This window comes from Corvus brachyrhynchos, unplaced genomic scaffold (genome assembly GCF_000691975.1).
Source record: "Corvus brachyrhynchos isolate BGI_N302 unplaced genomic scaffold, ASM69197v1 scaffold136, whole genome shotgun sequence".
NCBI lineage: Eukaryota > Metazoa > Chordata > Aves > Passeriformes > Corvidae > Corvus > Corvus brachyrhynchos.
The window spans coordinates 5522339-5536932 of record NW_008239080.1 but is presented as its reverse complement, the minus strand read 5'-3'; the positions used below and the strand labels follow the sequence as shown (position 1 = coordinate 5536932).

General features: G+C 37.9%; 1 protein-coding gene across 1 annotated transcript in view; it reads left to right on the top strand.

Annotated features, from left to right (window-relative positions):
- Window positions 1-14594, top strand: part of PRIM2 (primase (DNA) subunit 2) — a 97334-nt gene that overhangs the window by 16817 nt on the left and 65923 nt on the right. Inside the window, exons 6-7 of the mRNA XM_008637662.2 lie at window positions 7899-7994; window positions 8845-8982. Coding sequence (XP_008635884.1) covers window positions 7899-7994; window positions 8845-8982 — 234 coding nt within the window. The remainder of the gene's footprint in view (window positions 1-7898; window positions 7995-8844; window positions 8983-14594) is intronic.

Sequence of the window (14594 nt, the reverse complement as noted above, 5' to 3'; positions counted from 1 at the left end):
TTGCCTTCTATCTGTCATCATGCTTTCTTGTTTCTTCTTTTAGCCTTTCTATGTGTGGTGTTTTGTCATTTCTGTGAGTGCCCTTTGCCATTTTTACAGCCTTCAATTTTAGATCAGATTTTCTTCCCTGATCCCATTCTCTAGAGCTCTTACAGTGCCCTCAGCTTCATGGTATTTCAATATGTGATCTGCTCCTCTTTTAATGTACAGGTTAGGAACTGAAGTATTAAATTTTAGTTTGATTGTAGAATTTGGCTTAAGTCATCCTTCTGTTTTGAGTTCAATTCTTCCATGCATGACTTTTCCAATGGGTTTTGAACCCCGGTTATAGAAGATTCAGTGGAACTGTTTGGAACTGTTTGGTCATTTGCATGTGAAAGTGTCTTTTGGTGACTTCAAGGGCATTTGACAGAATATGACACCTGCTTTTTTCTGTGCCCCTGAGGTCTGCTGCACTGTGATAAAGGCAGTGAAATCAGCTTAACACAGTTGGGTTTTTTTGACAGTCACAGGTGGATTGCTGCTTGTCTTGTGTTTTTTCCTAAGTACTACTGGATGCTTTGATTTGTTGCTGTACCTTTCCAGCAATCAAACTTACATACTGGAATATGGAGTGGAGTAGAATGCAAAATTTTATCCTAAATTTATTTTTTGGTGATATTGTGGTCATCATTTTGGCTGTTCTGGTTTCTTTATGACTGTTTGTACCTCTTTGTTGCTTCCAGAAGAAATGAAAATTAATAGTTATTATCGTGTCTTAATCTGTGGTGTAAGGGTGTTGTATAATTGGATTTATATTTCCTGCAATGCTTCTGTTCACTATTATCTTTCTGCATTGTGCAAAAGAAATAAACTTCTAAGCATGGTGTATTTAATCTTGAATACATCTGTGTTGCTGTTTCCACTCCACAGAGCAGAAAAAAAAGTCATGTTTAAATTGAACTTTCTTACCTCTGAATAGCCTCTTGAAATTTAAAAAATATTATGACCTTTTAAATAACTTCTAGTTTAGATGAGTTATTTTTTGGGTAACAGCCAGTTATTGCAGAATCAGATGTCCTAATTTTTAGGTGCTGTTATAAAGCACATTATTTTAATAAATGCTTTGGATCACAGTAATAGGGAAGGAATGGCAGATGGGAATAGTCAGCTGGGGGAGCTAAAGGTCTTTAGTGCATCTGCAGACATTCGAGCGAAAGGAATAAGAAGTGCAAAATAAAATGGAAAGAGCAAAATGCATTAGCGATGGAATTTTTTTCCACAGTAGCTCTTTGATGATGCAGTTGAAGTGCTTTTTTTAGCTGCTTTAAGCACTAGAAATTAAACTTCTTTAATTTCCATTTTTATGATCAGAGTAGTCTTATGAGAGACTTTCTGATATCACTATTATGCTTTCTTCAAAAACATTTATCTTGGTAGTGGGGCAGTTGTAGAAATATTTGTAGTTCAGCTTCTTGAAAAATGCTTTATGACTGCCTTTATTTGGTACAGAAGATCCTAAAGTCAGATGTGGATTAATGAGAATGGGGACTAGTTTTTGTCCCTATTAAGGACAGATATGTTTGAAAGAATACTCAATATCATGTCTAGCCACTGAAGGGCTGTGACTATAATTATCTACTTTGGAACCAGATGTTTAAACCAGAATATTCTTCTGATACAGTTTATGGCTTTTCATTTCAGGGGCATCAAACAGTATTTCTTCCTTTCCCAAACAGGATGGGGAAAATGCTTAAAAGTAGAAACTGTCTGGAGTCTATATTACTGTGTGGAAACTTACGCCAAGCTAAGACAATAACTATGCAAGTAGGCTATGGTTTGCATTTGCTAAGGAAATGGTTCTGAATTGTATCTTACTTTTCTGCTACTTAGATCTTGTTTTTGTCCCTTTGCTTGAAAACTGGTGATGCTTGTCTTACAGGTGACAGCAAAGGTCATAAGTGATGCATGCCTAAGTGGGAAACGGGCCTTACTGCCAAAATAAGCTAAAAATGTGTATCCTGTCATTTAACTCCATGCTTCAAGTTGTAACAGAAACAAAATTGTATGTGGAAAGGTTTAGGAGTAGGGTGGTTTTTTAAGTGCTAGATTTTGTTAAGTAAGACACTGAAACGTGTACTATTAGTGCTTTAAAAAATGTAGTGAGTTACTCTCATCCAAAAGTAATTGGGTTGATTGCCAAGCAGCCTGGATATTGTGGTGAGCTAACATTTTGAGGGACAGGTAGATGGGATGAGGTTTGATTAAAACATTTAAGCTTAAAATCAGTGGTAATATTCTCTCACACTTTTAAAATTTTTTTTAAAAAAAATTTCTTTTTTTTATGCACTGACAGGATGTATGGGTCTCTTTGTTTACTCTTCTCTAATGGATCCTTGAACTGTAAGCATGACTCTTAGTTATGGAGAAAACTGATGCATTTTGCTGCAGTAATTCTAGTTGCATGTATTTGTTTGCACATATGGTATCGGTGATATTCTATAAAACTGCAGAATTGAGTAATAGATGTGATTAAAGAATATATAGCTACTGGGGATGTCCTCTTTCACCTTCATAAACATAATGAACAACAGTTTGTAAATGATGCAAAATGCTAATTAAAAGTTTTAATTTGGCAATCATCTCAGTTTGATTAGAAACAGATGCTGATTATCTGCAGAAATCTAAATAGACCCTTAGAAGGTCTTTTTTATTGTTTAAAATTGACTTGTGGAACGAAGTCTAACTGCACCACAAAATGTACAGTTACTTATGCCCCTTTAGTGGACTGGGGCATATGATTCTTACTAAATGGCTTTGTGTGTTTCATCATTTGAGTTAAATAGGAACTTTACAGTCCACTGTAAGGCTGAATCCTTCTGTACTAGGTACTATGTATGTTCTTTCTGTTTTGAAGTACATTCTCTAACTGCTTTGAAAAAAGTTATGTGCTTTGAAATAAAATTGAAAAAAAGGCTGCAGTAAAGATATGATGAATAAAAATATTCTTCCTCTTAATCTAGCTGACAGCTACTAGACAACATTTGCTATACAGTCTGAATCCTGAGGCAGATGTTCTGCTGTAACTCTGGATTTCTAAAGTAAAACTAAAGTGGCAGCTGTGCCAAAATTGTAGTGGAAAATAGGCTCTTCAGCTTAAGGTAGAAGTGGGAAGGGGACCCACACTGCTTGTGTGATAATGTGCTATAGCACTCAGTAGCTGACCAGGTCATACTTGACTGCCATTTGTGTAAAGGCTTGGAAAGGGTGAAAAGCATAGAAAATCCTAACTTCATCCTAATAGATTTTCGGTTCTTAGCAGTTGGTAATTTTGGATTCTTGGAAGAAACTTAGTATAGACAACCATCAAGTGTCTCCTCTTTTTTCTATATATTCTAGATATACTTTTGGGGAACGAGAAGAGAGAAAATTGGGAAATCAGTAGTGTATTTTTAAAAATGATACCCATATGTTGTCCAAGAAGAAAATATGTTCTTTGAATAATCAAGGTGTTAAGTTCTTTTGTAGTGGTTGAAGTTAATAATGTTCGTAAAATGAATTTATTTTTTACATAGCAGTGAATGCAGTAGCTTTGGAGATGTTTGTATTGATCCTTAATACAGCAGCATAAAAGCTGATAGGATGGTTTCTGCAGGATGTAATTACTCTGCAAGTAGAATTTACTAGCTGCCATTTTGGACATAAACTTCAGAAAATGGTCTGCCGACTTTGGAACACTCTTCCCTGCTAATCTTGGGATTCAGTCTAGAGAAACATTTGCTAACAAGTTTCTTTTTAGTTCTACTTCTATACTTCTAGGTAATTCTGTAGTAATTGTTTTGTTCAGCTTTCCTTTTAATGGATATAGGGAAATTCTTGTCAGGAATGTAGGAGACTGAACCTGTCATTGAGTTTCTCTGTGATTATGGTAACCCTGAGTTAGCCAAATAGTGTGGAAGAAAACATAATATGTTCTTTCTGTGCCCACTCTTGACTTAAGAAAAAGCCCAAACAATATTTCAATTCAGGGATAAGAATAGATAATAATTCCAAGTGCTGCCCTTTATATTTTTAGGTATGCCAGCAAGCTGAACTTGAGCTAAAATATAAACTTGTAGTACTATGGAAGATAAAATCTTGTTCTTAATTAATTTGTGCTTGGCCACAGTGAAATTGATAATCATCAGGTTTGTGAATGACAGATTTACAAGCCTCTGGAGTGTTTTCTTTAAGGCTCTTCATCCTTTTAATTGGTAGGAGAGCTGGGAATGGTGTCCTTTGCTAATCAAGCTAGTATTCATTAACTGGCTGATTACGCTTCAAATTTATATTCTCAAATTTAATGGTATCTAGGTTAATACTTTGGTATTCTAGTGCTAGCTTAGTTTGTAGTGTGATGTGTGACAATGGAGAAGATTGATTAGGAAATGATTGTTTTTTCTGCTTCATGCCTAAAGTTGCAATTTAGCAAAGTATTGATTGACACTGCCTGGTTTTGGGAAGGGTGTTGTGCCACTTGAGTACATGGTGCTCTGCGACTTACAGCAAATTTTAGGAAGTTCACTTTCTAAGGACACCAGTGGCATGTGCACATAAATACCTGAAGCTGAGTCTTGGAAAAGGAAAGGACTTGTGCATGGAGTTCTTCTTGCTCCTTACTGGGAGACTTAGAAATAGTGAAACTAGGTGGTTGCACATGTATAGCAGTATAATGTATGCATGCATCTTTATCTCTTCATTAAAACAGAGTAGGGATATCAAATTTATTTTGAAGTTTTTGGACTACCTCACTGACTGTGTTTGTTTAACCAAGCCCTGCATATTAAATTATTCATATTTTAATCTAAATTTATGTGTCTTTGTGTTTCCAGGACAGTTCTGTGATTAAAAATCAATGAATAAACTGCACATAGGAAGCAAGAAAACCAGAAATAATGCAACTTGTCCTGAGTACTTGCTTTTTTCCCCTTCCTCTTTTTTTCTATCTTTATTTTTCCTAAGTCTCAGAAACTTACAATGAACAGCTGAATTGTTTCAAGCTGTGCTACCTGACCCACTGTCACTGAAAAGGGAAGATCCTTTTCCTGGTGTTCTTTGCTTGTGCAAAGCAAAGTCTGACATGGTGATAAGCAGCTTACTAAACTGGCTACAAACGAGCAAGACAAAACTAGTGAGTTGTTTTCTGTGAGGTGAGTTTAATCAGTTCTGTGTGGGAGGTCAGATGATCACCAGGTGAGACCCTCAGAAGAACTGTATGTTTTGTTTTGGTTTTTTAAAAATATTTTGGGCAACACAGTATTTTATCTGGTGAAGATCACTGAGTTCTGTCAGAAGTTAAGCAGCGTGTTTATCTTTCCAGTCTTGATTAGAATCCTAAAAGCTGTATTTAAGTGTATCTAATTTTTTAATGATTACTGGAATGCATTTTTGCAGGTGCTATTTTAAGATGAAATTGTTAAATATACAAACTGTAGTATTCTTATTTAAATAATTAAAAAACCCAAAAACAACAGTAAAAATAAGCTTTTCTAGCTTCTGTGAACCAAGAAAAATTGGGATACATCTTTCATGATGCTCTGAATGCAGAGGTTCAGGCATGGCCTAACTGAAAGCTGGAGTCTGACTTTAGACTATGAGGAGCATATTTCTTTGCATTGCATCTTCAGTCAATTTTATGTGAAAATGGTGAAATCAGTAATGCCGATGGAAGGTTATTTTTCATGTTTCAGTCTTTAGGGAAGCCAATTTTATTTTTGAATGCATTCTTGAGTAATTTCCCAGCTCTAGTTGGGGGCTAGGATTATTCTTGTTTCTTCTTCCTCTTTCTCTCTATTAGCTGAGAACATGAAGGCAATGTGAATTTAGTGTAAAGGCAAGGAGCAAAGTGTTTCTAGGGCTGCTGAATGTTTGCCTAACCTATAAGAGACTTGAGGCTCTAAGAAGTAAATTATTTTACAGCTTTATGTATTTTATTTATTTATATGATAAATAGTGGTTTGATTAATATTTGTTTATTTAAAAAATATATTATATATAATGCTATTGTGTATTTCCTCTCTCTTCGAAGCTACATTCTTCTGCCTTGCTGGCATCTTTATTATTTTTTAAGGCTGGTTTTCCTGAGAGAGTACTACAGATTACATCAAGATGCAGACGGGGTAACCATAAGCCTTCTCAACATTGCTGCCTTGGCCATTTTGTATGCATATATCAAATCACTGTTTTTCACTAAGCTACTCCTTCAACTTTGAAATTAAAGGGTCCTTCCTATGACTTCCAATGACTACGACTTGTTTTGTTTTCTTGGGTTTTTCAACTGGGAAGGCAAAAATCTTGTTTAAATGTCCATTTAACTGCATATCGGCATTGGTCAACAAATTAGATATTCTGTCCCATTCAGAGAAGAAAACTGCTTAAGCACATCCCTTCCCATGGAGAGAAAAGTCACTGGGTGACTTTATCTTGCATTTGGAGTCTGCTCATCTATTGCATTTGATGGCCTGGGACTGGTTCCTGATTAGTCTCTAAAAGCTACCTTGACTGCAATCTTATATCAGCTCACTGTAGGTATTGGAGCACACATCCAGTTTATGGAGAGCAGTGTCACACGTGTTATGCTTTGGTGACATTGCTGTCCATCTACATTTTTGAGAAGGTATTCTGCGTTCCTTAACACTTTAATTCCTTTCAGTCAGGGACTACTCCCATTACACTTCATCAAGAACTTGTTATGCAAATGCGTGCAGTTTTAGGTGCAGTAGTATAAGAAAGATAAAAAGTTACTAGAGAGTGTTCAAAGGAGGGCTAGTGAGGGTGGTGAAAGGTCTGGAGGGGAAGCCGTATGAGGAGTGGCTGAGGTCACTTGGTCTGTTCAGCCTGGAGAAGAGGAGGGGAGACCTCATTGCAGTTACACCTTCCTCATGAGGGGAAGCACAGGGGCAGACACTGATCTCCTCTCTGTGGTGACCAGTGACAAGACCTGAGGGAATGGCCTGAATCTGTGTTGGGGGCGTTTAGGTTGGATACCAGGAAAAGGTTTTTCACCCAGAGGATGGTTGGGCACTGGAACAGGCTCCCCAGGGCAGTGGTCACAGCACCAAGCCTGACAGAGCTCAAGAAGCGTTTGGACAATGCTCTCAGGCATGTGGCGTCTCTTGGGGCTGTCCTGTGCAGGGCCAGGAGTTGGACTCCGTGATCCTGATGGGTCCCTTCCAACGCAGCATATTCTGTGATTCTGTGATGTGAATTTATGTGTATGCACTATTTAAGATTTTTAATAGGAAATGTAACATTGTGTTTTTAAAATACTTCGAGTTGTTAAATTAGAGCATTGCTGCTTACTTGTTTCAAGAGCTGCAAAAGCACTAACACTTAGAGGACAATAAATATACCATTGTTCTCACTGCTTAGAAAAGTGAAGTTAAATTCCTGAATATAAGGTTGGATATAGTTTTGTTAAATCTGTATTAAATGTATTTAAAAATAAGCTGAAACTGTTTTTTTTTTTTGTTAAAAATCTGACAAAGTTGTTTAAGTCCTTACTAACTGCCATTTAGTCATCTTGCTTTGTTTTAATGCGTATCTAGAGACAAGCAAGGATTGTCACAAGTTTTATTTTAGAGAGGTTGACTTCTAAAAAGTGTGTTTTACAGTTCTTGTTAATGCTTAAAATTCTTGTAGTTTAAAATCTGCTCTTCTACTTCAGAGGGAAGGTCGCTTAACACTGTTGACCTCTAGTGTTTTGCTGGTTTCTGCGTGATTAATTATTAGTGATTGCTTGCTGAATATGTACTTCTTTTTCTGTTTTCAACTAAACCGATGATATTACAGGTTAAGTAATATTTTAACTCATGGTAATAAAATAAAAAAGCCTTATCCTAAAGTATTTAAACAGTTTTAAAACAAATTCTTAATTTTAGATTGGTGAAGACCTGAAAAATGAATTGGCTGATGAGCTGTGTGCATCAACCCCTGGCTTTAATATGTCTAAAGTAAAAGAACAAATGTTCTATAAGGTAAGTAAAAATTGCTGAGTCCCACAGATCTGCATTCATTCTCTCTCAGTTACATGCAGAGTTACTAATTTTAATTTTACCTAATACTAACAGTTAATCCAAGTATCTAAAAGACTAATGAGAGTTCCTCTACTTCATGTGAGTATAAAGGTGGAGGCAGGGACTGGGAAAATGAAGGAAGCTTCAAACTCCTAATAATGTCTTTTGTCCTCTTCTGCCATCCCTGACTTTTGCCACAAAAATGATCTTAAGTTTTAATATTTCCCACACAAATGACTTAATTTACCTGGCTGTCAGATTGTTCAGGATGGAGATATTCTCAAACATCTATTGCTGAAATTAGGTTTGGTCTGATTGTATTAGTCTAAAATTTATTTTGCAAGAGAGCAAGGGGAGAGAAGAAAATTTCTCATGTGGCCCACTATTTCTTTGGAGTAAATTTGGACAGGTTCCAGATCTGTTTACAAAACCTTTTGTATGTTGCTTACATGAATCAAGTATTTCAAGATGTCTGAAACAGAAGGCCAACAGAAACCCATTTTCAAATATTGAATCAGTAAGTGATGCAAAATCATACAATTGGGTCAGTAATCTGACACAAACTTTAAAGTAGCTTTTTGTGCCTAGTTGCATGACTTTTTGTAAGCAAGCAGTATTTTCCCACCAAAATAATGATCAGCTATTCCTAAGTCAACATTTAATTTCACAGTCTTTGAGTTTTGTCTGGAGACGGTGTTAAAAGGCAGAGAATGACTTAAAGCTTTACTGGCCCGTCTTAAATCTTAGGGCTGTAAACATTGTTACTGCATTATTTTGCTATTCCACAATGTGGGTTTTTCTTCTTTCTCAGGTTGGACTTGCAGATGCTGTGGATTTATTTAGAGCCAGAAGAGTATTTATTAAAGATGGCTTTGCCTATGTGCCATTAAAGGAGATTGATGTGATTGTTTTGAATAATTATAGAACAAAATTGTCTAAAGCACTGGCGGTAAGTCAGATAAAGTCTGATTTTTACAACTCTTGTTGTACTGTTTGGTGATGCTCTTGGACAATTAGCCTTTTTGGTTTTTAAATTGATATGCTTCCATCTGGAGAATACCAGAAACCTTACTACAAGTACTGGCAGCACTAAAAAAGTTCATTGTGAGCTGAATGTACATTAATTTTAAGTGGTGTGCATTCTAAAGAAATTTGTGCTAGAGGATTTTAAAATTTGTTTCTCACAGAGATAGTAACAGCTCTTTCAATGAACGTTACCCCTATGCACACAACTGTTTTTTCTACTCGTATCTATCTTTTCTCCCACAGCATTTTGCAACAGTTTTTTGTTGGAACGGGTAAAATAGTTGTGGGTTTTTTTCTCTTTTTTCTGTTAGTAAGAACTGAGATTAGCTCATTTGGTTAGGGCATGGTGCTAGTAATGTCAAGGTCATGAGTTCAATCTCTGTACAGGTCACCCGCTTAAGAGTTGGACTTGATGGTCCTTTTGGATCCCTTTTAACTCAGAATATCCTGTGAACTGAAATGAGGATAAGCCAGAAGATGTCACACAAAGCTAAAGTTTTTGTTGTATGAGTATGTGGGGTATCACATCTAGTTAGGACCTCGATGGCAAACACTGTATGTGAATGGCCTTTTGTTAGTAATTCAGTGACCAGCTCAGGAATTGCATTTTTACAGTATGAGACTCTTCACAGGGCTTAAAGGTGGGTGATCATGCCTAATGCATGAAATTTTAGTCCTAGCAAATGCAGCATTGAATCACATGAAGGCAGTTTGCATTGCTTTTTAAAAATATTTTCAAAGCCTTGTATTGTTATGTTACATTGATACCAAGGTAACCACAAACATTTAGTAAACCAACAATGGGAAGTAAAAATGCTTTCCTTTAACAAATTAGAAAATGAGCATACTGGAATCTTACCAATTTTGAATATAACTGGAATCTGTGGAATTGTTTAATGTACAGTGGAAATTGTGATAGTCTAATGTGAACATTTCCATTAGAAGTCTTTAATACAACTGCAGCTAGAGATATCTGTATTTGAGTTGATGCATAATGTTCTTGCTGAAAGCTGATAACACTTGTGTAGGATTTAAAAAAAAAAGAATGTATTCTGCAGAAATGTGGCTAAATATGCAGATTATCTGCATCTATTCAAAATACTTTTGAGAAGCTTTGTGGACTTCTGGAATTTGTGTCTTTTGTGAATAGCTGAGAAGTCTGAAAAACAGTAAGAACTGCAATGAGTAGTCGCTGACTCCTTAGTTCGAACAGAAATCTGAGAACACACACACTATCTTACATATTATTCATTTCACCTGGATTACTTTCTTAAAGCCAATAGCTGCTTTATAGGAAAGAAGTGCTTCTTTATGTTGAACTTTGTAGTCATGGCTTAGAAATTTGAACACTCACGACCTAGGAAAACTATCTTCTACAGAACTGCTGTATGTTATTGCAGTGCTTCAGGTTTGCATTAGTCTTTTAGTATATAAGCTTTGTTTATTAAAGTTCACCATGTTTTCTAGGTAAGGAATAAAAGATTAGTGATTTCTCTCCTATTCCAATGCTAATTTAGTTTGACAAACTGTATTTAGTGAACTGTTTCAGCTAATTTTAGCCAGCCAGCACAGTGCACTGCTGAGAGATGCGAGGAATATTATTAATTTGAGTCTTTGGAAATAAAGGCCAAAGTTCCAGCATGTTTTACAGAGGTCAGTCTAATGTTAACTCTGTTACACCAGAGGCTTAACTGAAGTGTGGTACTTGGTAGCTGGCTACTTAGTGTAGTTTTCACTGAAACAAAACCATAAACATCAATTACATTTCAGTGAAACTGTAAGACTACAGTTCTAAAGAAAGGATTGTGTATATATAAATCCAGAGGATAATCTTAACAATTTCCTCAGCCATATCTGGACTGAAGAGGCAGAAGTTAGGACACAGTAGCACAATTCCAGTATTGTTTGTGAAAAGTAGTTGTAGAAATACTATTTGATCTGGGCCCAAGCTCTGCAAGTACAGCTGGTTTAGTTGTGCTTGTGTAGGACATGGATGCTGTTTTGCATCTGCTGCAAAGGACAACTCAGGCAACAGAAATGTGTTTCATTTTAGGCACTCTGGCAATATAGAGGTCTTCATGACTTTGAACAGAAGTTGTGCATCATGGCCAGACTTAATTAAGAAGTAATAAAGCCTTGAACATCATCACATGTTTTGTTATTTAATTTGTCTCTTAATGAATTACCACTTTGGTAAGCGTTACTTGTGTGTTCTTTTGGGAGTATGTTCTGGTGGTTTTGCAGCATCTGGCTATTTACACTCTTCTCAGCACTTTCTAGTGAACAGTCCTTGTATTAGAATTTGAGAATTAAAGACTGTAATGGTGCAATAATCTGAATGCTATTTCTAAAGAAGGGGTTTGTAAAATAAGGTTAAAAAATTGTATCTCCTGTTGGATATTTTCACTTCACTGGGTTAAAAATTGTCTGGATGGCCAGGCCCCAACTGTGGTGGTGAATGGGGTCATATCCAGTTGGTGTCTGGTCACTAGTGGTGCTCCCCAGGGCTCAGTATTGGGCCCAGTCCTGTTTAACATTGTTATTGGTGATCTAGATGAGGGAATTGAGTGTATTCTTAGTGAATTCATGAATGGCACCAAGTTGGATTGGAGTGTGATCTGCTGGAGTGTAGGAAGGCTCTGCAGAGGAATCTGGACAGGCTGGGTTGATGGGCAGAGATGAGTGGTCTGAGGTTTAACAAAGCCAACTGGCACATCCTATACCTGGGTCACAACAACCCCAGGCAGTGCCACAGTCGGGGGGCAGAGTGGCTGGAAAGCTGCCCTATGGAAAAGGACCTGGGGGTGCTGTTTGACAGCCAGCTGAACATGATCCAGCGTGTGTCCAGGTGGCCAAAAAGGTCAATGACATCCTGGCCTGGATCAGCAGTAGTGTGGCCAGCAGGACCAGGGCAGTGATTATCCTGTACTCAGCACTGGTGAGGCCACACCTCAAGTCCTGTGTCCAGTTCTGGGCCCCTCAATTCAAGAAGGACATTGAGGGGCTGGAGGGTGTCCAGAGAAGGGCAACAGAGCTGGTGAAGGGTCTGGAGCACAAGTCCTGTGAGGAATGGCTGAGGGAGCTGGGGTTGTTTAACTTGAAGAAAGGGAAGCTCAGGGGAAACCTTTATCGTTCTCTACAGCTTCCTGAAAGGAGGTTGTAGCAAGGTGGGGGTCGGTCTCTGCTTCCAGGCAGTTAGTGACAGGATGAGAAGACATAGCCTCAAGCTGGACCAGGGGAGGTTCAGGCTGGACAGCAGGAGGAGTTTCTTCACAGAAGGTGTGATTAGATATTGGAATGGGCTACCCAGGGAGGTTGTGGAGTCACTGTCCCTGGAGGTGTTTAAGGAAAGACTTGAATGTGGCACTCGGTGCCATGGTCTGTTTGACGGGATGGTGTTTGGTCATAGGGTGGACTTAATGATCTCACAGGTGTTTTGTAACCTAATTGATTCTGTGATTCTGTGACTTTGGGCAATACTTCTGGTTTTGACAGTCTGCTGTATACTTCTATGAGAAAATACCCTGATTATAGATATTGGAAAGATGGTTTTTCAAGCATGTAGTTTCTTTCAGCTCTTGTTAGAGGTGCAGTTCTTCAATGTTAAAGCAGCATCGTTTTCCAGTATGGATTGTTTGTGCAGTATTATTGATTATTTGTACTTGATCCATGTTTTTCTTCGTGGAGCTTATTTGGTACTACAAGTAGTCACATGCACAGGTTTTTGGAAGAAATTATGCTTATGCAGGAGTGATACTATGATGAAGGTCTGCCCCGTGTTTTCCGAGGTGCTCTGAAATTGTACACCTTATGGGAATGTGCTTGTACTAAAGATGCTCTTCCTGGGTCTCCAAAACATTCAATAATTTGGGTGGTTGCCTAGCCTTGTTACATTGCTCGCTACATTGCAGATGTATGTCACCGTCCTGCATGTTAGAGTGATTCTAGTTGGGCTTGTAAGGGAGGAATAGAATGAGAGTGAATTGATGTATTGACACCGAGCTTTGGGAGAACAGTAAATAATTCATAGCACTGACTTTTAAAAAAAGTTTTATGTTGACACTGGCAGAAATTCAGTTCAGTCAGTTATGCTTTAATCACTTACTAGTCAAGCCCATGAAGCACTCACATGTTCTCTTTCATCATTTAAAAACAAGCTTGACATCCCAACTGTGGCTATTTCTTGAGGCTTTATAAAAAGGGGAGTTGATATTAGTCAGGCCCTCTTGGCAGTTCCAAGTACAACTGAAGACGTTAATTTTATGTGCAAAATCAATACTGCAAAGGCCTTCTTTATATATTCTCTGACCCATTTGATAGTAAATAATTTCCTTGTGCCATTAATGATGATTAAACTTTAGAAAGCTTAAACATTTTCTGTGACATGTGAGCTGTAGTGTTAGCTCTACAACTGTTTTATAACTTAACACAATTTAAATTCATAGAAGTTTGCTTAATGTTTTATACATGAGGGTTTCACTGTTTACGCTAACATACAAAATTATGGATATCATGTTTGAGAAAAGGAAAGTAGTTTTAAATTTTGATTTTTAAAAAAAAAATCAGAAGATTAAGCTTAATGTCATGGCTCAGACCCACAGACCCATATCAGAGCTGTATTGGACTCAGTACTGCACAAAAGAGGATTGCTCCAGAGAAATCTACAGTAGGACAAAAGGGGGAGAAGATGGAAGAAGCAGCTGACACATAGATACAGGACAGAAGGAGGCACCAACACTGAAGCAGGTGGAGAGCTCCTGAAGGAACTGCAGCCTGTGGAAAACCAATGCTTAAGCATTTTTTTTTCCTGAAGGACTGCATCCCATGGGAGAAAACCCATTCCAGAGCAGGGGGAACTGTGAGCAGGCAGGAGCTGTGGCGAGGAGCTGTTCTGGACCGATCACAGCTGCCCCTGCTGTCCATGTCCTGCTGCTCAGGGTGGGAGGTGTGAGAATCTTGGGTGAAGGAGCATAGTGCAGCTGATGAGAGAGGGAAGCAAAGGTGTAGTCTTTTTTGTCTCTGCTCCTCACTACCTGAGTCTAACTGGCAGTAAATTATATGAATTTCCCCCACGTTGAATCTGTTTCGCTTGCAGTGGTAATTGTTTATCAATCTCCCTGTCTTTATCAGCATCTGGGTGGGAGTTTGGCCATTAGGTTGGGGTGAGTTATCTATGGCTGTTCTTCTCATATTTTGTCATGAGGCTTGTAGTTCTGCTGAGGTTGGATGCTGGAGGAAAGGAGGCTCAGCACTCTGGTTCCAGCTCACACAGTCATGTTAACTTCTGTGTTTCCTGGGCTCTTCCTCTGAAAGAGCTCCCCAATAAATTCAAGATGTGGGGATCTTAGATACTGAAAAACCTGACTCTGACTGGGATGCCTCCAGTAGTGTTTGAATCAAATAAGTTGAATCATTGTCATTTTACCTTAATGAACATTACATTCAGAAAATGCTTTGTCCTAAAGTTTTAGTGCTTTTTGAACAATACATGTTAAAGCCATAAGCTGATGCTTGAGAATGTGTAAATATTCCTGC